Raw genomic sequence first — 23789 nt, 5'->3', positions numbered from 1 at the left:
CAATTAAGTATTTGAATATTTCAGATCAGTTACCAGATGTGTCAGAAGAAAGCGAAAAAAGACCTTGATAAAATGATCAAAGTTGTAGTTAAATCGTCAGATGTGAGTATTCATGTTGTATAATATAACCAGCCTGCTCTTCAGTGAAATCTCCACGTAATCTTATTTCCGTTTAAATAATATTTTCTAACACAATGACTGTCGAAACAGGTGGTTTTATATGTTGAAATGAATATGTTAATTCACGAAAATTCATAAATTCGCTGTCATATCGGTTGAAGATTGAAACTACTTTTCTACGCGGAGCAATTATTTTGGCGTGCGCCTTCAGACAAAATTCAGCTTAACGTCAATGTCAGGTAAACAACGATCGAACTACAAAGCCATTCAATAGTCTATTTTTCAATCAGTGTTGCAGGATAATACGTGGCAAGTGTCTTAAAATATTAGCTGCATTTTTGCTCGGGATATAAGAGGCTTGCCACTTTTGTCTTCCTTCGCCATCGCCAAGCTTATATCTTAATACACTGACCTTGTATTACGTATAAACGGTCTTTTCTATCTTTCTTTCTGGTTCAAGTTTCCCTGGTTTTATTGAAATTAATGAAAACGGACAATGACCTTTTTCTTCATAAATTTCACGTCTGTAAGCGACACTTTGTGTAATTATTATTACTTAACAGTAAACATTTGACATCGTAAATGATATACTACTGTTATATGTAGGCCTCTGCGGACGCAGCGAAGAGATGCAAAGATTTTATGAAGACACAGATGTCATCTGGAGAAAAGAGTCTAGATACTGTTGTTGAGGTACGGTTTTTTCACGTTCACGATATATATATATATATTCAAAATCCTCGCATGAGGTTGTGCAGCTGTAGTAGTGAACATTTTTAAAGAAATATTCACGAATTAAGCTTTTCACCAAGCATTACGTGTATGTATTTTAATCATGTTTAACTGGCCGCCAGTGCATGCAGTCATTCTCACTTTAAATACCAGTTATTTTCGCCCTTTTTCGTCTATGAACAGGGAAGGCGAATTTAAGAAGATTGTAGAGGGGGCGGGGGTGGGGGGATTTGTTAAACTTTTATAACCACATTTATATAAAATCCTCAAAGGGTGGAATGAACATCAGGCCAATTCTTGTTTAATGGTACAAAAGTCAAGATATCCTGGGGCGAAAATATCACTATGTATAGTACAATGTTATGACTTAATGCAAGACATTTGTTCCTATTACATGTCAAAAAAATCATTGCGATGGTGATAAATGAAGTTGTTATTATAGGCAGTCACGGAAGAAGTGGAAAACGACATGCGAGAAAATGAGTACTACAAAGAATACAACCAGAAGCTGAAGGATGACCTATATTACAAACGTTACCTACATAGCTGTGTGGAACTGTGTTGGTTAATGCGTCTCCAAGATCCTCCTGTCTTCATGATGGCGACAATCGTTGCCGAGTCAACCAAAGATCACTTCCGGGCTTACACACGTTCTGGGAAACACTTTGACTTTATTGTGTGGCCAGCGCTGTTCCTTTACAAAGACGGACCGTTATTATACAAGGGTGTGGCCCAATATACAGACAAGAGCAAGGATTCATTCGATTTTTAGATCCGGGTCATCTGAGACTGCGGGGGAAATTCAAACCGTGAAAAAAAACAACTTTAAAGCAGAATATTTCTGGTGAAAATATACTTATTTGGCGTTACACAACATGTTTAAGGAACAATTAAGACCACGGAACATTTCTATACTTGATAATGAGACAGTTTTACCCGAAGTCCTCTGTTGAAGATTTTAGTGACGTCATTGATTTATTTAAACTTTGTAAATTCAAACCAATTCCTATGAATTACACACAAGGGTAACCATTCAGTAGACTTGCACTGTACAATGTACATGTATGGAAAATAAGATTATCCCTGATTACTTAAATCATGATTGACTGTAGTTGGGAGAGTGTTATTTAGATGTATTAAGATGAATTAAATGATGTAGATCAATAATACTTACAGAAATGTAATTCTCCTTTAGATTAATTACATTGCCATTTAATGTTAGTAAACTTCTCAATTAAATGACGTAAAAAAGGGGATCTTGGTAAACGTTTTGAAATACATTGCTAATCAAAGACTATAAATGTCATGGGCAATGTGACCACATAATTATCTAATCATACTTCTTTTAACATTTCGTGGATATATGCATGCTTGGATTAACAGTACCAACGACATCAACGAAAAGAAATTTCCCGCAAAATCTGATCATTTTACGGTATCATTTGATCAAAAGTAAAATTTATGCAAACATGTAAACTTTTTTTCTCCAGTTTCAGTTATGTAGAAACAATTATACACAATGTAGACAAATTTTGCTATGTATGTTTTGCTTCGGCAGAAAGGGCATATATATGTATATTGTATGTATTATTCATATTTTGTGTATGTGTAACTTTTTTTTCATTTAGAAGAAATATTTATTTTTGAAGTACATGTGTATCAACCGTTTTTGTGTTATGAAAGGACCTGACTCCTTAATGTTCAAAATTTCGTATTTTGTGAATATCTGCATGTTGGAGATGGACTAAAATTAACACTGACTCTCCCTATGCAGGTGGAACTTTCCGAAAGATTTTGTTGTCGCTAGCTTTGGGTTCGGTGGTTATATTTCGCTTATATCTCAGTATAGTAAATACAGTGCATTTATTAATTTTCATATATTAACGTGACGTTACTGGGCTTGACCAAGATTTACATTGACAAGTTTCCTCGAGGAAGCAGAAGACGCCCACTATTCCTGAACACCAGGCCCCACTTGTATAAAACATCTCAACTTGAGATTTCCTCAAGTCGAGATTTTCCTCAGCTGATATCTCCTCAAAAACGGCTTGTATAAAAATTTCTCAAGGAACAGGAGGAAGGCATCGGCTAGGATGTCCTGAAATTCCTTGAGGAATTTTCATACAAGATATTTTCAAAGAGATATTAGCTGAGGAAAATCTGGGCTTGAGGAAATCTCAAGTTGAGATGTTTTATACAAGTGGGGCCTGGTTTTATTCTTATGGAGCTTTTTCAGAAGTACTGTATATTTTTTTCTTTTGTTCGTGGTTTGCTCTGGTTTCATCAGATATCTCTTTTAATTAAGGTTCTGTTGACATGTCTGTGTTCATTGGTGGTTTACTCAGAACCCGCTGACTCTGTACCATGTTGGTGTTCTATTTTGTTCGTTCATGCCGTGGATTCAAGCAGACTGAAATTTCTTTTTTTGAGGCAACACCATTCTGTAGAATATGCAAATCATGAAATATTCAACAAGTACAATGGACGGAGTAGACTTTAATTTGTTTTCTCTTTTCAACGTTGTAATTATTTGAAATAAATCATTCTTATTCCAAATCTGAAGTCTGTAACGTTCAGATGTGTGACATGCCATACAAACATTGCTGCACATGATCAGAAAATATAGCTAAGTGTGACTGAAGAGTTTAGTTGCTCAAGTCTTTAGCGGAAAGGAATAAACACGAAGACCTGGTCATGATAAAATATTTTAGTAGTCACATGATTTGTAATAAATATAAGTATTTTTTGTCTTTATATTAAAAGTCTAATTTGCACTTGAACATTATTACAAGATATATGTTACTATAGCACCATCCAATTACCTGTAATTATGCCTCTTGTTTCACTTAGAGAGGGTAGTACTGTTAATCATTTGCACTTGGTGTTTGAATTTAGCTAACATTATATTCTATGTATGATTAAAGATAGCCTGAACAACATTTGTTTTTATTAATCACTATATCTTTAAAAAGAGATAGAACTGGAATCCTCAACTAAAACTCGGCCGTCGTTTGCGATGAAATATCCAACAAATATATAGAAAACTCCAGTGTTGGAGTATACTTATCACAATAAAATCGACAATTGCAGCCGAACAAATGCAGTGAACCATTCTATTTCAGAAAATATCTGTCACGCCTGCAGCTTTTCATGGACACCAGTTGATCGACTAGCGTGAAATTGATACATGTGAACAAGTCCATACTGTTTCAACCACAAAGTTTTAGCCTTGCGAAATTAAATAACTGTACAGTATAGTCACATCCGGGTAGTTGGTCTATGAAAAGCAAGTTTGGTCGATAGGGGTTAGGGTTGAGGGTTAGGTTTTCAATGCAGTACATTTCACACGTGCTTCAGATCACAGATTTAGAACAGCACTCTTTCCGCCCTTATCTATACAATTGTAGAGTGTATTTGACACATGTGGTACTGTAGCCAATATATTTACCCTAAAATCACGTTACCGTTCGTCAGTGTAATGCCAAAATGTAGAAATGCGTATGTACGTATTCAGAATACCCCTCCCTCTAAAAAAAAGAACAGTTCCACGTATGACCACGTAAAAACGTCGTATAGCTTTATAGAAAAAAAAAACTTGTTGTTATATTATTGTATCTATGCTGTTGTATTCTTGCCTCTATGCTGGTGTATTCTTGTTTCCATGCTGATGTATTCTTTTTTCTTGTCTCTATGCCAGTGTATTCTTGTTTCTATGCTGTTGTATTCTTGTCTCTATGCTGTTGTATTCTTGCCTCTATGCTGTTGTATTCTTGTCTCTATGCTGGTGTATTCTTGTTTCTATGCTGGTATATTCTTGTCTCTATGCTAGTATATTCTTGTTTCTATGCTGATGTGTTCTTGTCTCTATGCTGTTGTATTCTTGCCTCTATGTTGTGGTATTCTTGCCTCTATGCTGGTGTATTCTTGTCTCTATGCTGGTGTATTCTTGTCTCTGTGTTGTTGTATTCTTGTCTCTATGCTGGTGTATTCTTGTTTCTATGCTGGTATATTCTTGTCTCTATGCTAGTATATTCTTGTTTCTATGCTGGTGTATTCTTGGCTCTATGCTGTTGTATTCTTGTCTCTATGCTGTTGTATTCTTGTCTCTATGCCTGTGTATTCTTGTCTCTATGATGTTGTTTTCCTGTCTCTATGCTGCTGTATTCTTCTTTCTATGCTGTTGTATTCTTGCCTCTTTGCTGTTGTATTCTTGCCTCTATGCTAGTATATTCTTGTTTCTATGCTGTTGTATTCTTGTTCCTATGCTGTTGTATTCTTGTCTCTATGCTCGTGTATTCCTGTCTCTATGCTAGTATATTCTTGTTTCTATGCTGGTGTATTCTTGTCTCTGTGCTAGTATATTCTTGTTTCTATGCTGGTGTATTCTTGTTTCTATGCTGGTGTATTCTTGTCTCTATGCTGGTGTATTCTTTTTTCTTGTCTCTATGCTAATGTATTCTTGTCTCTATGCTGTTGTATTCTTGTCTCTATGCTGGTGTATTCTAGTTTCTATGCTGGTGTATTCTTGTCTCTATGCTAATGTATTCTTATCTCTATGGTGTTGTATTCTTGTCTCTATGCTGTGTATTCTTTTTTCTTGTCTCTATGCTAATGTATTCTTGTCTCTATGCTGTTGTATTCTAGTCTCTATGCTAGTGTATTCTAGTTTCTATGCTGGTGTATTCTTGTCTCTATGCTGTTGTATTCTTGTCTCTATGCTGGTGTATTCTTGTTTCTATGCTGTTGTATTCTTGTTTCCATGCTGGTGTATTCTTGTTTCTATGCTGGTGTATTCTTGTTTCTATGCTGTTGTATTCTTGTCTCTATGCTGTTGTATTCTTGTCTCAATGCTGGTGTATTCTTTTTTCTTGTCTCTATGCTAATGTATTCTTGTCTCTATGCTGTTGTATTCTTGTCTCTATGCTAGTGTATTCTAGTTTCTATGCTGGTGTATTCTTGTCTCTATGCTGTTGTATTCTTGTCTCTATGCTAGTATATTCTTGTCTCTATGCTGTTGTATTCTTGTCTCTATGCTGTTGTATTCTTGTCTCTATGCTGTTGTATTCTTGTCTCTATGCTGTTGTATTCTTGTTTCTATGCTGTTGTATTCTTGTCTCTATGATGTTATATTCTTGTCTCTGTGCTAGTGTATTCTTGCTTCTATGCTGTTGTATTCCTTTTTTCTATGTTGGTGGTTTTTTGTTTTATGTTGTTGCTTTATTTTTCTACGCTGGTTTATTCTTGTTTTATATTCTAATGTATCTTTTATTTTTTATTCCGGTGGATTGTTGCTAAACCACTTTATTAACAGCAGATCGTGTTATTTGATGAAGATTAGTAAGAATATGTACGTTTACTAAGTATTTGTTATGCAATCATACATTGTGTAGATGTTTGCAGAATACAGGAAATTATATTCCTCCGAATCATTGCAAACAAGAAACGACCAGATTGGAAAACTATAATACATGTACCCCAGCCAGGAACGCAATACAATTACATCTAGGGGTACACCAGTCGAAAACACACGACTCGTGTAAAAAAATAAGTGATCTCGCAATATGATGTCTGTAATTGATCAATTTGAATGTCACAAAAGTAATTTCGTGTAGTTGAGAGTTATCGTCTTACATTGGCCAAATTCCGCAGACGAGTGACCTCCCCTGGTTAGTCCGTACTATAACCGATATCCGGCTCCGCCTCCTTTCCCCATTTATTAGACTTCCCCAGGCTGACAGGTGCATGATGCTGATTTCGACTGACTGATAACCCACACACTCTACAGACGAAGTTTCTATCGAATATTGTGCAGGAAGGTGAAATGTAAGTACATATGACTCTTCCATATAGAATTGTGTTTAAAACTGACTGTATATGATAGAAAATATTGGTTTCGTCCCAATGATATCTATCAAAACATGTTGTTTTTGTTGTTGAAGTTCAGTCATGCCACATCTGGCACAGATACTCTGGTATCTAAAAATAGACGAACAGGACCAGGAAGGCACATTCTGCTCACATACAGGAAATACCAAAGAATTCCTCTTAACGATTACACTCTCAGATAAATCACAAAGAACATGTATTCGCAAGAATTTGCTGAAATATATTCTTTAAACTTACTATATTAACTTAACACAATGTCCTAGTCCTTTTTGTCTGAACTGTATAGTTTTACGACACTATCTGATAAGCTTGTTATTGGATACAGAGTGCATGTGAGGTCTTAGTGAAGACCTTGATGGAGAAGAAACTCCATTCTCTGTCTTACCTCAAACATTGCCAATACGCAGTTGCGTGTACAGCTACAACTACGGTACATGCAACAAGCTAGATTTTAACTTGCTCAAGATCTCAGTAGGTAAAGTGTTGTTAAAATGTAGTCTCCAGTAAAGATATGAGGTGCGTCAGGTTCACTGTTTTGTGTGTTTCTCAGGAACCTCAGTAACTGCCCGGTCTGTGATGACATTCACTGGCTGTGTGCACTATACCTTTAATGTTCTGGATAGGTTGGTTGGTTGCTTACAAATTTTCAATCTCAGTGGCTCATCCTATCTCTAAGGGTTGTTTAACTGATGAGCATCAGTTCTCTGGCAACATGTTCTGGATGACATGCAACTGCACACCTGTATGTTTTTCAGTGAGGTGAGATAGCCACTAGCTACTACACGAAGGCCTCGCATCAAAATGTTGTGGCTGTTCATGGGGAAATGACCCCAGTAAGTAAATAAACAAATAAATAAATGTGTCACTGGCTGTACAATAAGTTCCTGGTGTGGTTTTGATTAGCTCTGCTGTAATTGTTAGCAATTGATTTTGATGTCATAACATGGACAAAGACGTTTGATAAAATTTTTCCTCGATTTGTTTTCATTTCAGATGAGATATTATTAAACCAGTAAATCTAAAATTTCAGTTAAGATCCTATAAATCTTAATTCATATGTATTGTGTGTTAACAAGTAAACATTCATTATAGTTCGCATCAAAAACCAGAAATAGATACATGTACGTAGAGCCCATGATGAAAAGTTTTAGAGCTTGTGCACGATCATATTATGATACACATACAGTTGAACTTTTTATTTATTATTTCATATTTGTTATTTATTTTAGGATGTGAAAACAAGACTGATATGAAAAATATGTTACATACTTCAACGGTGGCTGGGAATACGGAGAGGGACACTAGGAGCCGAGAACAGCCCTAGAAATGCCCGGCGCACCTCCCTTGCCTCAGAGGAGTGATAGCTTGCCAAGTAGTATTACACCCCCTGTGCCCCCTAAACCTGCCACACATCAACTGCCGAGCTTCAGACCTGTAAATGTAGCTAAAGAAGAAAGTCCTGTCAAGCACAAAGTTTCAAAATCTAAATCGTACGGAAATCTGAAAAAAATGGCGACGATAGAACATTTGAATATTGAGTCAGCTTTAACACAAGACTTTGAGTACAAAAGTCACTATAAGCATAGCTTTAGAACCTTTTTAGAATTCTATGAGAAAGGTCAGTTATGTGATGTAGAAATCAAAGTTGGAGAAAAATCTTTTCGATGCCATAGGATGGTTTTAGCTTGTGTCAGTCAATATTTTCGTATCATGTTTATGTCGGAGATGTCAGAGAGTCGACAAGAAACTATAACAATACATGACATCGATGAAAGTGCGATGGAAAAGCTGATAAAGTTTGCATATACATCAAAAATTCATCTTAGTGTAGATACTGTTCAGCCAATTTTGTATGCTGCTTCCATACTGCAGATGGAAACTGTTGCTAAAGCTTGCTGCGAATTCATGAAAAAGCATCTTCATCCAACAAACTGTATTGGTGTTCACAACTTTGCTGAACAACATAACAGAACAGAATTAATGAAAATGGCTGATGATTATATTCTTGAAAATTTTCTGGATGTCATAGAAACTGAAGAGTTCAAAAATATCTCAGTGAGGCTTATATGTTCTATCATGTCTTCTCCTGACCTCAATGTCAGCAGTGAAAACGAGGCCTATGAATCGGTGATAAGATGGGTGAAAAAAGACTCTGAAAATCGTAAAAAACATTTGGCAGAACTTTTGTCTCACCTTAAACTGCCATTACTAAGTCTATCATACCTACAGAAACATGTTGCTACAGAAGAACTAGTGAAACATGACCTTGAATGTCGTGACCTTCTAGATGAAGCAAAGAACTATAAAATGTCTGTTGCCAACTTGCTCACAGATATCAAAATCTCTGAAAGGACACGGCCAAGGAAAAGTTATGCAGGTAGTATACTATATATGTTAAACTGTTTTAATGATGAAAGTAAACTTTGCTTTGTTCTTGTGAATTTAGACTAGATATGAATCCTTTCCTTTTTTGTGTTGATTATTCATTACAAAAAGTATCAGTCCAATATTAATCAATCTGAATACTGATGAATTTTTCTTGAATTAAGCCATATTTTAGACTTTGGAGAACCCATGCTTTTTCCAAGAGGTGCTCAACTTTGCTTTCATTTATTATTCAAAATTGTGGCATTTTGTTATTCACATTTTCAATCAATTATCTTTCTGTAAAACAGCTTCTATATTTGTTGAATTTTAGGTAAACTTAAATTAATTGCTAGTGAGGTAGGAATACCTTCTTTACAATAATATATGGATGATTGTATAACTGTATGAAAAAGTTATGCTTCAGTATGGTGAACTAACATGTATTGTAGACATATCTGTAAAGTAAGAAATATTAAGTCCTGTGTATTAAAGCTGTCCTGTGTTTATATTTACCAGGTGTTCTATTCTGTGTCGGCGGAAGAGGAGCCTCTGGTGATCCTTTTAAAAGTATTGAATGCTATGATTATCGGAAGAACAGGTGGTTCCAGGTATCTGAGATGAACACTAGGCGGCGCCATGTTGGCGTGTGTTGTGCTTCAGGTAGATATTAACCATATCATAACAAGTGTCATTAAGATAATTGGAAAAATGTGATAAAGGTATATATTCTTGGGTAAAATATTGATGATACAGAATATCCAGAATTAAAGTCTTCTAATCAAAACTGTAGCTTAAAGAAAATGACATATTGATTTATCATCTGTCCTTGCTTGTTTTGTTGAGCATAAGGTGCAAGTTTTTGCTGAAATTATTATTAGTGGAAAAGTGGTTATCTGAGTAGTGAGCCATGTTGTAGTTCTGGTATATTATTAAACCATTGTCTCATGCATTTTTCAAAAGATTTTCCAGATTAATGAAGTTAATTCACGAAGTATTAAAAGGAGACCTCTTAATGCTAGGAAACTACGATATTTACAGTCTGTTAGATAACAAGTCCATGTCTACAGATTTACTACCAAATACTACATTTTATTTCTGCCATTGTCATGCAAAAAGTCACCAACTACCAACACTGCTCCCCTCCCTTAAAAATAAACAAAAAAATAAAATCCACAAAGCCCAAGCATCAGATATGTAAAGTCTCATTCATTCCCTCTGTGATCAGATCTACTATATGCTGTTGGAGGACATGATGGTACCAAACATCTAAATTCTGGGGAAGTGTTTGATCCTAAATCTAACACCTGGACTAGTATTGCACCCATGTCTACTCCTCGGTAAGTGTGTACTCATAACTGTTGAGAGTGGCAAAGCTCAAACTGGAGGTGATTAAAATGAACTCCAATTTCATTTACAGAATGAAGCTTTAAACTAAATCAGATGTTGAAATCCTCAGTAACTAATTTTGTTTTAATGTTCAGAATTATATAATGACACTTAGATTGAAAGTAAAGTTAAATCGATGCATATTAATTGAAAATTGTTTTGAAGTTATTTCTTGTTGTAGAGTTGCCTCCCCTTGTATATGCACTCTAGCATTATTCAGTAAGTCATAGTGTATAACTGCTGTACGTGTTTAATACAGGCGTGGCATTGCCCTGGCCTGTCTAGGAGGCCCGATCTATGCTGTTGGAGGGTTGGACGATTCTGCCTGTTTTAACACTGTGGAGAGATTCGACCAAGGCTGTGACACTTGGACATTTGTAGCATCCATGAATACTCCTCGTGGTGGAGTAGGTGTAGCAGCATTGAATGTAAGTGTTCTTCACATATGATGAAGATGATTAAATATGTATCTCTCAGGTAATAAATGTATCCTTGTAGAATCCTATTCTTTTACTAGTGGTAGAATATCTCGGGGGGAGGAAATAAATCTTTGATATCTGTTTGTAATAATCAGTATGCATAGATTTAATTTGATCATTGTCTCCAATGTTTTTAAGAAGCTTACACATTCAATGTGTTTTTTGTTTTACAATAGTTTGTGTCATTATCAGCTTGATAACATTCACAAGTCACACATAGGACATCATGATGTATGTGTTCAAAATTTCAAATTTGACTTAGTGGATAAAATGTGTATCATAATTATTTGTCAATCCTAAATCATGGTGACCTTACTTTGTCTTCAGTATTTATGATTGACATTCTGCCCCCACCCCACTCCTGCCCATTGTTTATTGTTATCTGGCAGTCTTTAGTTGAGTAAATATTTATTTGAAAATGTTAAAGAGTCCTAGTTAGAAAAATGAAAGTAAATAGCTACACAAGATATATAGATGTTTTTTTCTTGATTTAAGGTGTAAATGATATACAGGATTTGACTGATTTACAGCAAATGATTATACATTTTGTACGACCTAAGACACTTTTTTCATATCTTCTGTGTAAAATTATTACAGGGTTGTCTGTATGCTGTTGGTGGTAATGACGGAGTTTCCTCCCTTGACAAGTGCGAGATGTATAACCCTTTCATTAATAAATGGTCATTTATTGCATCCATGAATCGGCACAGAGCAGGAGCAGGGGTGGCTGTCCTGGATGGATACATTTATGTTGTAGGTAAGTAAAGGTGGATATCCTGGATTTATACATTCATGTTGTAGGTAAGTAAGGGTGAACATCCTGGCTAGATGGATACATTTATGTTGTAGGTAAGTAAGGGTGAACATCCTGGCTGGATGGATACATTCATGTTGTAGGTAAGTAAGGGTGAACATCCTGGCTGGATGGATACATTTATGTTGTAGGTAAGTAAGGGTGAACATCCTGGCTAGATGGATACATTTATGTTGTAGGTAAGTAAAGGTGGATATCCTGGATTTATACATTCATGTTGTAGGTAAGTAAGGGTGAACATCCTGGCTAGATGGATACATTTATGTTGTAGGTAAGTAAGGGTGAACATCCTGGCTGGATGGATACATTCATGTTGTAGGTAAGTAAGGGTGAACATCCTGGCTGGATGGATACATTCATGTTGTAGGTAAGTAAGGGTGAACATCCTGGCTAGATGGATACATTTATGTTGTAGGTAAGTAAAGGTGGATATCCTGGATTTATACATTCATGTTGTAGGTAAGTAAGGGTGAACATCCTGGCTAGATGGATACATTTATGTTGTAGGTAAGTAAAGGTGGATATCCTGGATTTATACATTCATGTTGTAGGTAAGTAAGGGTGAACATCCTGGCTAGATGGATACATTTATGTTGTAGGTAAGTAAAGGTGGATATCCTGGATTTATACATTCATGTTGTAGGTAAGTAAGGGTGAACATCCTGGCTGGATGGATACATTCATGTTGTAGGTAAGTAAGGGTGAACATCCTGGCTGGATGGATACATTCATGTTGTAGGTAAGTAAGGGTGGATATCCTGGATTTATACATTCATGTTGTAGGTAAGTAAGGTTAGTTATTACCAAGCATGTCTGGTACTTAAGAAAGGAATACTCTTTCATAGATAAGTGTGACTTTGTGCAACACAGAATTTATCTGGTTTAAAGAAGTACATGCTGTTGTTGATCAAATGCTTGTGATAAATAAATCACAGAAGGTATAGATTCCGCGAAATGAAAGAATTTAATTAATTTATTGAAGTATTATTTTTCTGTCGTGAAGTGTTGTAATTTTGTCCTGAAGTGTTTTATTTTTGTACTTAAATATTAAATTTTGTGTCCTTGCCATTTTAGGAGGGTTTGATGACAATGCACCACTGGATTCTTGTGAGCAGTATGATCCAAGGTCAGATCAATGGACCACTGTGTCAAGCATGTCCTGTTGTCGCGGAGGAGTTGGCGTAGGAACTATGGGTGGGCGACTATACGCTGTGGGAGGACACGATGGCACTAACTATCTCAGCTCTGTGGAGGCCTATGATCCACTCACAGACAGGTATATAGAATAGATAGCTGGGTTTCTTTTCAATGTCATTAATCCATAGAACAATTTGTAAAACGTTCACTTCAGTAATGCTTGAATGATTTTAGAATCATTTCACCTGACATGTAGTGATACCTATTTTATGTATTTTAACTGCTTTGATTCATAAATTAGAATGTTGATGTCTCGCGTACTTTTAAAATGATGTCCAACTGTATAGTTTATATCTAATTTTCAAATGGCGTATGAAAAATTTGGTCTCTTTAAAAGATCTGAGCTGGGAGAGACTGCTTCCTTAGGGCATTTGAATATTCAATTTTAGTCTATGAAAATCTATCAAAGGTGAATTGTCTCAAGTTTTTATAAAAATTGACAGATGTATGTACTTAATCTGTACTGCTGATTGTTGGTAAGATTTAATGGGAGTTATAGCCCTTGGGTCAGTTTGATGTCACCATTTTATACTCTATATATTTATGAAAGTTACATATCTAACCTTTGTTAGAATAGTTATGTTCATTATCTTCATTAAAGTTGGTATATTTTTATAATAGAATTATCAAATTTAGTAAATGTTTTTCCAGACATGACAATTATCTAAAAAAATTGTTTTACTTTCTCAAAATATCAAAATGTTTTTGAAAGATATACCAAGTAATAAACAAGACTGACTTTAACTTTTAATATTTAATGTGATAAATGAAATGTTTTTGAAGGAGCACTGACCATTTTTTTATCTTTTTTTACACGCTTTTGTAGGATTAATCACTTTTTGCATAGGTTTTCGAGGGATTCAAACTCCAACAATCAATAATAAAACACCTTTTTACGAATGAAAAGACCACAGACCTGTAATGCAAGCATGATTCATATTTATTTGAATTAAGCTTTTAAATCATGATAAAAGACTGGTACACAGTTGTTGGTTTGCACAATGTTACAAGGTGTATGCATGATGTATGCACAATAGGAAAGCTTGAGGAAATTTCCTCTCACTCATCTGTGCACATGATGTACCAATCTATCTATCACAGTGGATATAGATTTGGAAATGACTCCTGAATCAGTGTTAGATAGATAGGGTTTTTTATTTTCTATATTAGAGTACAGCCAAGTGTCACACAGTGACCAGGCTAAGTGTACAGACACTGACCAAATAGTTGTATACACTAGTAACTCCAAGTGTTTTATTTATAAATTGTCACATATAACCAGGCTAAGTGTATAGACACTCTTTATATGTTCATGATGCTGTACATTATACATTCAATGGACATTTTCATCTTGTCTCTACCATGATTATTTAAAATTTGATACTGTCAGAAAGAAAAATTGCATTTAAAATATTTTCTTATGATTTTCCTATCCCTTTGTTTAAGAAAAATATATATAATTCAAAGTGTTGTGGTTGTTACACAGGATACCTTGGCGGTATGCACCAGTCATGTATATATCTAATACATATGTACATGTACATAAAAGGTGATTTTTGTCGCCAAGGTTACACCACCCTCTATTCTGTGAGGAGTGGAACTTATACCTTAGTTAATGTCAGGTCTCGTTACATTTCAATAAGAGTCAAATGAAAAATGAGCTCTTTAATCAACAATCATTTAACATGCCTATGGTGGCTATAGCCAAAACTACAGAAGTTTCCATTTAATTTTCTGTCTGTGATATTAATAAACCATTTTAACGGAATCAATGTGCTTATGATGTAGGTACAATTTGTGCACAAAATTTATGGTGCATTTTGTTATACCGCAGCACTTACTGTCAAGTTTTAAAATTCTTCTTTCTATTTGTTTTACGCACTTTTGAATATCTGATTGTGACACATACACAGGTGTTGATTAAGGGTTGTAGAATAAGTGTAAAAACAAGTATATGAGATGATTGTTTGTTCAGCAAGTTTATTCAGCATTTCAAGTTATCTTAAAAATATCACGCTTCAATTCTCAGCTTATCTTTCTTGTTGTTCTATACTGGAGTATTTATTTTATCATCTTCTAGCCTTGAAAACCTTATGACAGTTCTGAATGATTTCTTTGCTTATAACTCATTCCATTCACATGATAGTGTTAAAATTTGCATGAACGTAAATTATATTTCTTGTATAATAAAATTTAATGTCCTAGAATTTGGAGACTACATTTAAGTCATTTACAATACAATGAATATGAATGATTTATCGCAATCTAAATTACGTCTTTCTGTATTATCATCTTTATTATGACCATCAACCCCACAATGAATTTTGGACTGATCCTTTTACCTCCCTCAACATTGGACTTACCCTTTTACCTCCCTCCCCACAGATGGGATCCTGTAAGTAGTATTGCAGTGAGGCAGGCGGGAGGGGGAGTAACTCACCTCTCCTGCAGTGCTGATATTTTACTGGAGGTTTGCTACAACACCCGATCGCTCAATGACGGTGCAGGTACCACTAGCTTGCTGCATTCTCAGTTCCATGTTGTCGTATTTCACTCTGTAGAATATCACTATTAACATGATTTTTCCTTGTACTCCAAAATACTATCCACGAAAAGATTTAATTTTTTAAAAATTTTCTTTTAAATAGAAAAATTGAATTACTGACTTTTTTTTTTAAACTGCAATATTTAATTGTGGAAATGAAAATAAAAAAATACATGATTATTATTTCACAGTGTGCAAAAATTCTTAATTGTTTAATACTAAAAGTGTGTTAAGTAGACAAGTATATAAGGCACCCTTGAGAAATTCTAGTTCAAGCAGCTGTATTTTCACAAGGTGATGATATAGCCCTGAAATGAATTTGCCAGACCCAGATATGGACCTGGTGGAATTTAACACACTTTGGTGTGAAAACATTTTCAGAAAATTAAATCTGCAGTGGATCTCTGTCTGAGTGCCCAAGGAAGTAGAATCCTTAAGTTAATTATTGTCTATGTTGTGTTGATTTGAGAGCCCAGTATTACAGTGGTGTTGATATTGTAAGTAGAATAGCAGTTTGAAGCATACATGTAGTTATATATATGATTATGTTTTGGAACTTCATTTTCTCTTTTATTAAACACAGGTTTAAAGAATTATTTTCTGATATATTTCTGTTAGCATAAACAATTTTGGTTATTCATCCTTTCTCCCATTAGAAATTAACAATAGAAAGACTTACAATGGGAATAAGATTGTCAAAAATCAAAGTAATTAGCATTAATGAAAGAATCATGTGAGTGAAATTTATTTTAGGTATGCTTTGAGAGCAAAATGAAAATCAGGCCCCACTTGTATAAAACATCTCAACTTGAGATTTCCTCAAGTCGAGATTTTCCTCAGCTAATATCTCCTTGAAAATATCTTGTATGAAAATTCCTCAAGGAATTTCAGGACATCCTAGCAGATGACTTCCTCCTGTTCCTTGAGAAAATTTTATACAAGCCGTTTTTGAGGAGATTCTAGCTGAGGAAAATCATGACTTGAGGAAATCTCAAGTTGAGATGTTTTATACAAGTGGGACCTGGCCACTTAAAATATTAAATATCATGTGATTGGCTGGCTAGATTTGGTAACGCCCTGCAGTGTAACATTTATTTCAATTGTGATGAAGACCAGTGTTGTTAGCTAACATAATTTCTACTGGTCGGCCTAAGATATTGGCTATATCATGATCTGCTCAAATCATGATAAAGGCTAGAATCATCTGACCTTGTCTTTACTTTTCATCAGTTTTTAAAAGTGTGAAGTTAATTTTTTTTTGTCTAATGTAGTCAAATCAATGTTCAAACATAACATGGAACATTCTCGTAATGTCAACAGATGTGATAACTATACAGTAGAGTTGATTATAAGATTTTTTTACCTCATAACTCTTTAAAACACCCTGTCACCCTTGATATGACAAGAGATTAACAAAAGTTGTACCTAGGTTGCTAGCCATTCTGATCCTTAATGTGCTCTTCCATGGCTAAAGGTCTATACAACACAATTTATTTAGGAATAAACTTCCTATTTGTAAATCTTCATCACCCATTTCATTTGTTAACATTTCAAAAAGAAGTATGATGATGTAACAAATTAAAAAATGAAAAAAAACAGAACTTGATTATTTCAGTTGGTCAAGAAGTTGTAAAAATCTCAAATCTGTTCACTTTAAGATCACATGAAATCTAAAGATTATGTGATTTAAGCTCTTCTGTATTATTATCATTGCCAGGAATTGGTGTTGTGTGCATGCTGTTGTGTATTTGCTTTAATAGATTTGACCTTTACTTCAAATCACCATAGCTATACAGTGTCTTAAAATTTGATAATTTAGGCTTGTCATGTTTAATAAAATGTCTTCAAAATGAATCAATTTTACCTGTATTGTACACGTAACAAAGGTCATTATTTAATTCCATGCCTCCACTAGGATTCCAACCAAAGACCCTTGCTTTACCAGTCTGACACTGAACCAATCAAGCTAAAGAGAAGTTCTCTCTAGCCGAGGAGTACATTGTGCCTAGAATATTTTACCAGGGTTACATTCTGATTTCATTTTTCTGTTGCCAATTACTGAATGAGTTCAAAGTTATATTTTTGGAAGAAATTTTTTATTTCTTTTTATCATAATGTTGAAGTAGTGCTGGACAAATGGCTACAATATTATGAGTTTTTTGTTATAAATTCAAATCATTTTGGCTATTAGAGTCTTCCAAGTCAAGACTTGAGAGTTCTGAGTTTGTACATTAAATTCTGTAGAATTTTGAATGTGTTGTTCATAACCAACCTACTGCATGTTTTTTCTGAAATCTCTGTATTTCCCTCTCTCATAAACCAATTTCCCAGATAATACTGACTCTGGAACATTTATAGCTACTTCATGGACTGTTATTGTGGTGTATACGTCTTATATGGACCTGAAAATTATATAATGACTAAGATGAAGTCAACTTTAGAAAAATCATATATGTTTCACTTATATCACAGGGACATGTATTATTGTTTGACAATGAGGGGCAATATTGTATTCTACTATACAGATTTCCCCAACAAACCTCGTTACATGCACCTGTGACTAATACAAAATGTACCTTTCATTGTATATGTAAAGTAAAAAATGTCTGACTGAAGATATCGGTAGTTGGCAGTATTTTATTTTGCTTAGGGATAGACTGAGTGTAGATTTGGTTCTGTTTCATACATTTAATGTGGTTGCAATCATTTAGGCAAGTGTCATATCAAATTAATTAACAGGAATAATGATACCACATGGTTAAATATTCTACTTTTAGTATGATCAGGTTTTTAGATTCTGTTCTACATGAGGGGAAAAAGCTGTCTGATATTTATTTCCCATGGAGATACAATGATTTTTTACTTGTTTTTTTTTTTTTAATATTATTTACTTGTGACAATACTGACATGGTCACATTCTTGGGAAACAAACTGATTATTGTGTATGTATCACATTGTTCATGTATAATGATGGTCTGGTTAATTTTTACAGAAAATGTGTTCCTTTTTTATCAATTTTTATCAAAAACAATAACATGATATCCAAACTGACATCCATGAGGAAAGATTAATTGTTGTTAGTACTTATAACTCATCAAGTGTTTCTTCTGTTTTCACAGCTGGAAAACTCTGACGGATATCTGCCATTGCAGAGCAGGAGCAGGATTAGCATTTTGTAACATATGTCCTGTTGCACTGCAGCAGTCAAGCACTCAGATGAAGGAACAACTCCACTGCATGTAGGAGGAGGAGTCAAGTAAATTGTAGGAGGAGACTGGTGGATTGAAGGAGGAGGCTAGTATTTTGTGGGAGGAGTCTAAAAGATTGAAAAAAGAGTCGGTTAGATTGTTCGAGAACTGTGTGGATTGAAGAGGTCTATTAAATTTTAGGAGCAGTCTGGTGGATTGTAGGAGGAGTACAGAAAATTATTGGAGAACCCTAATTGACTGGAGATTGAGTAGGAGGAGTCTGGTGGATTGAAGGAGAAGGCTTGTAATTTGTGGGAGGAGTCTGATGCATTTAGGGGTTGGGGCTAGTATTTTGTGGGAGGAGACAGATGGATTACAGAGGAACTCTTATAACACTGTTAATCATGGTGTTTATCTGTAATTTGTATAGAGTTATTATTGGTTATTGATTGCCATAAGAAACTTCCCCATGTACAGTTTGTATAAAGTTTGTCATGTGAACCAAGTAATGTTTTAAAAATAGGGATGGAGAGATTTATGTATGAATTCTAGTCAAGTGCATAGAGGAGGACAAGAAGAAGGTGCTGTGATGGGAAAGAACAATCAAATGTTGTTTTTTATTTTTGTGTCATCGAGCAACTAGCCATTTGAAAAAAAAACTCTGTCAGTGCAAGTACCAGCTGACAAAGAAGTCTAAGTAAGATGGAGGGATAAGAATGGAGAGAGAAAGATAATAGAAAGAGAAAGAAGAAGAAGAATCCTATATCTCTGAGATTTTTTATGTTAGAGTCAACAGTGAATTTCTTTTAGGTTATCCAAATAAGTCTTGATACAGAAAGTTTAATCCATTTTTGTAGAATTGTAATGATATTTTGCTCCAATGCTGGTACAATGCACTGTCTGTATATTTCGCTATAAGCAAACTGCCTAAAGATTTCATTATCTTGCAGCCAAAATATATGATAATGGTTCCAAATAATTTAACTACAAATAGATGGTATGGTGATGAAATCTCTTAAAATGACTGCAAAAATTTAATATGTGAAATGATAAGGCATATGTGTATAAAATATCTTTTGTAAGTTCAGATTGCAAATTTTTGAGTTAATTCAAGATATTATATGATCATTCTAAAAGAAAATCACAAAATTTTTGACTCATGAGTTATTTTGAGGGGGGAATCTCTTTGTAGTAGCTGATGATTACCTTCACAGAAAAATACAGGGGAGGCCCATTGCATGCCATTCTGAGCCAAATTAGGGTAAAATTCTTGTGCTAGAACACAACCATGTTACCACAGACCTGCCCATTTTTCAGCATTCTAAGAAATACTCACTGATGCCACAGGTAGAGAATGTCGAACCCAAGCAACCTGAGGTTATGTGCATGTAGGCTAAAGCCCTCGTTAACTGAGCTATCAACTGACCCCAGAATTTCATTGTGCTTTCATTGTGTCACTTCTCTATAATAGGCAAACTTTGTCAACAAAAACCTTTTTTTGGATGGTGAATTGCTGTTAAGAAAAATTTTGCGATGTGTCCACATATGCAGTTATTGACTATGCTTTTGTTACCATAAATATTTGGCTGGAAATTGGAAATTATAGATACATATGATGGCTTGGAAGCAAACTTACATTGTGAATTAAACTATTAAATTTAAAATAAAATAATTAAAAGAATTTAAATAGAGTGACTGTTTTTAAATAGATAAATATCATGTAAAATTTGATGCTGATTGTTATCTTACAACGCTGCATGTATTAGATGAATTTTTTGTTACCGTTGTCATCAGATCTGCCTTAATTTAGAATGTAAAGCATTATCATGTATATATATATATATATAGATGTAACTGACTTTGTACCATCATCATAGCATTAATTCTAAAACAAGTTTTTAGCCTGTGCAGGTGCATGCATAAAATACACTTTGATTCTGTTTATAAAAGTCCTATCTATTCACACACATTGGTAATTTTATTGAAATAATTCACAAAAAAGTATTTGTTGTGAGTAATTTGATCAAAGAATTTATTTATTTAAATATTAATTTTGCAGTAAATCATTCCCTGAGGTATTTCACTTACCAATCCTTTATGGAATATCAAACCAGTGAATAAGAGAGATGAAAAGAGTCTGTGATTTATTATTTTGTTTAGCAAGTTTACAAGGACATATGTCTCAATTAAAACTGACTTTACCACAATATAATGAAGTTCATCAGAAATAGGTTTGAAATTTAAATGCAAGTCATCATATTATGCAATGAAAATGATGTATTTAGAAAACCATGTGTTTTGTACACGTAGTCATTATGTCATTGGTAATTGGTGTTACAGCATTACTCCTATTTAGTTGTTAAATCAGAGATTGACCACAAAGAGTTATGGCCCCTTTTTCCATTCTTAATTATGTGTATTGTTAGTGGACTGGGATTTTTTCATTGTATTTTGTTGGTGTGGATAAGATCAGATTATATTTGCGGTGAATTCAAAACATTCAGCTTAATGTTGCAGGGAAAATCCTGACAGCTGAGGCCTATTATTAGTGTTAATAAGATGGTCCAACTTCATTAAAATTGAAAAAAGGAAAATGTGAAATTAAGAATATGGCAGTCAATTTAATTTTTTTGGGGTCCCTTTGCCACTTTCAGAGTGTTATCCAAGAGATTCTTGGAAGAAATTGTTTTGTTTATAAACCCTAAAAAAAATTCTGAAATGCAATAATCCACCTTTAGTGTTTCTCTGTGTTATGTTACATTACTAGTGTCTGTTTTTTGTCGAAAGGTACTTGTTTTGATAGGTTGTAATTTGTTTATAATGTTTTATAATAGTTTTTTTTAGAACTGTCAGACATACATGCATGAAGTCAAAACTTGTCAAATGTGTTTTATTAGAAGCCAAAATAAGTATATATATCATGTTACATTTTGAAATGAAAAACACTGTTTTATGGAATTTATTGGGTTTGGACAAATATGAGCAATAAAACTCTATTTTATTTTGTTTTAAGGTGCTTTTTGTGTAAAATGTGTCAATGTGTTTTTTTAATTTTTAATAGAATTAAGGGAGATCTTTCTGAGTAGAAGATGAAAATACTTAGTTTAGATTGAAATATTTTTGTAACAACTGCTGTACTGATCCCATTCAATGCTGTGTTTTTGTATGTGATTATCATGTTTTTTGCATGAAAATATTGAAGATCCTGTCTATTTATAAAACCTTAACATGCTCTTGTGAGTAAAGAAATCAAAATTGAGTTTGGTTGTTTTCTTTTTTAGCTATTTTAGTTCGGACCAGGTGAGCTCTAGGGATACTATATGGTCTGTCATCAATCCATTGCCTGTCATCCCTTGCCAGTCATCTGTTTGTAGTCTTCTTATTGCAATCCTTTGTCTGGCGTCGTGCTCATAAACTTTTAACAATTTCAACTTCTTCTGTAAAACTCTTGAACTGATTTTAATGAATTTTTACAACCCCCCCCCCCCCTTTCCATTGCTTAAGGCGCACAAAAATTGTAAATTTTATGGTCTCCACCCCAAAGGCTCGAGGGGCGAGGCCAAATATTGTCAAATTGATTGAAATTTCAAAAATTCAAAATTCAAATCCTAGATATGGTAGAATCAGGTACTCTTCATGGATGGAAAAGCCTCCAGATGCTTTGCCAAAATTGCAAATTTCATGACCCCTGGGTCTCATATTTCCCCTTAGGAGGGGATAAAATTTACTATATTTTATGAAGGAAAATTACATTTTTGAGCATAATTTGTTCAAACTTGGTCAGAATTTTTTTTTATTAGTGTAAGCTGACAGTTTGATGAGATGCACCTGTTGACCTTGACTGACTCTTAGGGACTGATGGTTGGGGCCAAAAATGGGTTAAATTGACTTAAATTTCAGAAATGTACTTCTCTTCCTGAATCAAACATTTTACATAGAAGAATTAAAATCTTGACTGTAATTCAGGTCCTACAAACCTCTTGCTTATACTATCATGGTTTTCATCAAACAAAGAAAACAACATGAAATCTTTGTGATTGTTTTTCAATTTTTGGTCCTTTGAACCATCATGCATATGCGGTCTGTTGTTGGACCTTTAACAATTCTGTTATTGCTATTTCTTGAAAGGCTCTAGATGATTTTTCTGAAAGTTCCTATTTAACGTTCCCCTTAGTCTTCCGGTGAACACTGAATTCTTGGACTTATCATAAGAATTAAACAACTGACGGTAATAATCGGTTCTTATTCAGTACTCATTTGGTATGTAGGTTTCTCTTGGTCTCCGGTGGTAACTATTTAATTCATGGACTGATCAGAAAAATAAAATGGATGACATGCAGCCATTTCGGAATTTGACTAGGAAAGTTTGTTATTGTTTAGAGTCTGCTTTCATTATTTACATTCTAGTACTTGCTGGATTGTTCTTGAATTTCATTCGTGTTTCAGATTTTCAGCTCACCGTCCGGCAGCAACAACATCTCAATAACCTGGGAACCAAACGCCATGGTATTTGGCTGGTTGGTGGATTGGATTAACACCGGTAAAATTTGCAATAAAAAATGACCTTGAACCTTATCTAAGCTCATGGGTTGAATTTGTTTAAACTTTTAAACATCTTCTGACTAACCGAAAGGCAAAGAAGCGCATGGTATTTGGCTGATAGGTTCATCGGCAGCACTATCCGAATTTTGTCCATATTTCGTCCGAAACATCCTTGAGTGAAGATTGTGTCCCAATTTTGGTTCAAAGAACCTTCGGTTGAAGAGGGGGGGGGGAGGGGAGGGGGGCAATTTGGTATAAATGATGGTAAGCAGCCCCCTTGGATGAGAGGGATGGGACCAAGAAATTAGATTGTGTGCTGGGCGAATGGGTCTAATTTGGAAATAGATAAACAATGTAAACCTTTGGAATTCCCTTTTCCTTTACATTGAATTAAGAACTTCCAGCTAAATAAAGCAAGGTGAACGACACAAAATTCATGAGTTTCCCTTGTTATCAATGTTGCAAAATAAATCACAATATATTGCATATAAAATAAATTTTGAACATGAACCACAAGATTGAATATTGCAAAT

At 34.5% G+C, this 23789-nt stretch overlaps 2 protein-coding genes across 3 annotated transcripts; both read left to right on the top strand.

Annotated features, from left to right (window-relative positions):
• Positions 1–30: 30 nt before the first annotated feature.
• Positions 31–3770, top strand: LOC132558026 (uncharacterized). The gene is made up of 3 exons (XM_060222545.1): positions 31–102; positions 727–813; positions 1295–3770. The coding sequence occupies exons 1-3, from the start codon at positions 37–39 to the stop codon at positions 1622–1624; spliced, it is 483 nt and encodes a 160-aa protein (XP_060078528.1). The 5' UTR covers positions 31–36; the 3' UTR covers positions 1625–3770.
• Positions 3771–6589: 2819 nt separating this feature from the next.
• Positions 6590–21973, top strand: LOC132558030 (kelch-like protein 8). 2 transcript variants are annotated; one of them, XM_060222551.1, is made up of 9 exons: positions 6590–6675; positions 7494–7571; positions 7968–9115; positions 9622–9765; positions 10331–10442; positions 10751–10919; positions 11568–11727; positions 12859–13060; positions 18646–21973. In XM_060222551.1, exons 3-9 carry the CDS (start codon positions 8065–8067, stop codon positions 18767–18769), a joined length of 1962 nt encoding a protein of 653 aa, XP_060078534.1. In that variant the 5' UTR covers positions 6590–6675; positions 7494–7571; positions 7968–8064; the 3' UTR covers positions 18770–21973. The 2 variants fall into 2 exon arrangements, with proteins under 2 accessions (XP_060078534.1, XP_060078533.1); XM_060222550.1 differs by lacking the exon at positions 7494–7571.
• Positions 21974–23789: the final 1816 nt, after the last annotated feature.

The sequence above is a fragment of the Ylistrum balloti genome, unplaced genomic scaffold, assembly GCF_031769215.1.
Source record: "Ylistrum balloti isolate Yb309-2 unplaced genomic scaffold, AGI_CSIRO_Ybal_v1 Utg370744, whole genome shotgun sequence".
NCBI lineage: Eukaryota > Metazoa > Mollusca > Bivalvia > Pectinida > Pectinidae > Ylistrum > Ylistrum balloti.
The sequence above is the reverse complement of the archived record's forward strand: the minus strand, read 5'-3'. Positions and strand labels throughout refer to the sequence as shown.

Excerpts from the sequence above, each read along its gene's own strand:
- LOC132558026 (XM_060222545.1), top strand. The coding sequence starts at position 37 with ATGTGTCAGAAGAAAGCGAAAAAAGACCTTGATAAAATGATCAAAGTT. Across the intron at positions 103-726 it reads TTGTAGTTAAATCGTCAGAT|GCCTCTGCGGACGCAGCGAA; the intron begins GTGAGTATTCAT and ends TGTTATATGTAG. Across the intron at positions 814-1,294 it reads GTCTAGATACTGTTGTTGAG|GCAGTCACGGAAGAAGTGGA; the intron begins GTACGGTTTTTT and ends TTGTTATTATAG.
- LOC132558030 (XM_060222550.1), top strand. The coding sequence starts at position 8,065 with ATGCCCGGCGCACCTCCCTTGCCTCAGAGGAGTGATAGCTTGCCAAGT. Across the intron at positions 9,116-9,621 it reads GCCAAGGAAAAGTTATGCAG|GTGTTCTATTCTGTGTCGGC; the intron begins GTAGTATACTAT and ends TATATTTACCAG. Across the intron at positions 13,061-18,645 it reads TATGATCCACTCACAGACAG|CTGGAAAACTCTGACGGATA; the intron begins GTATATAGAATA and ends CTGTTTTCACAG.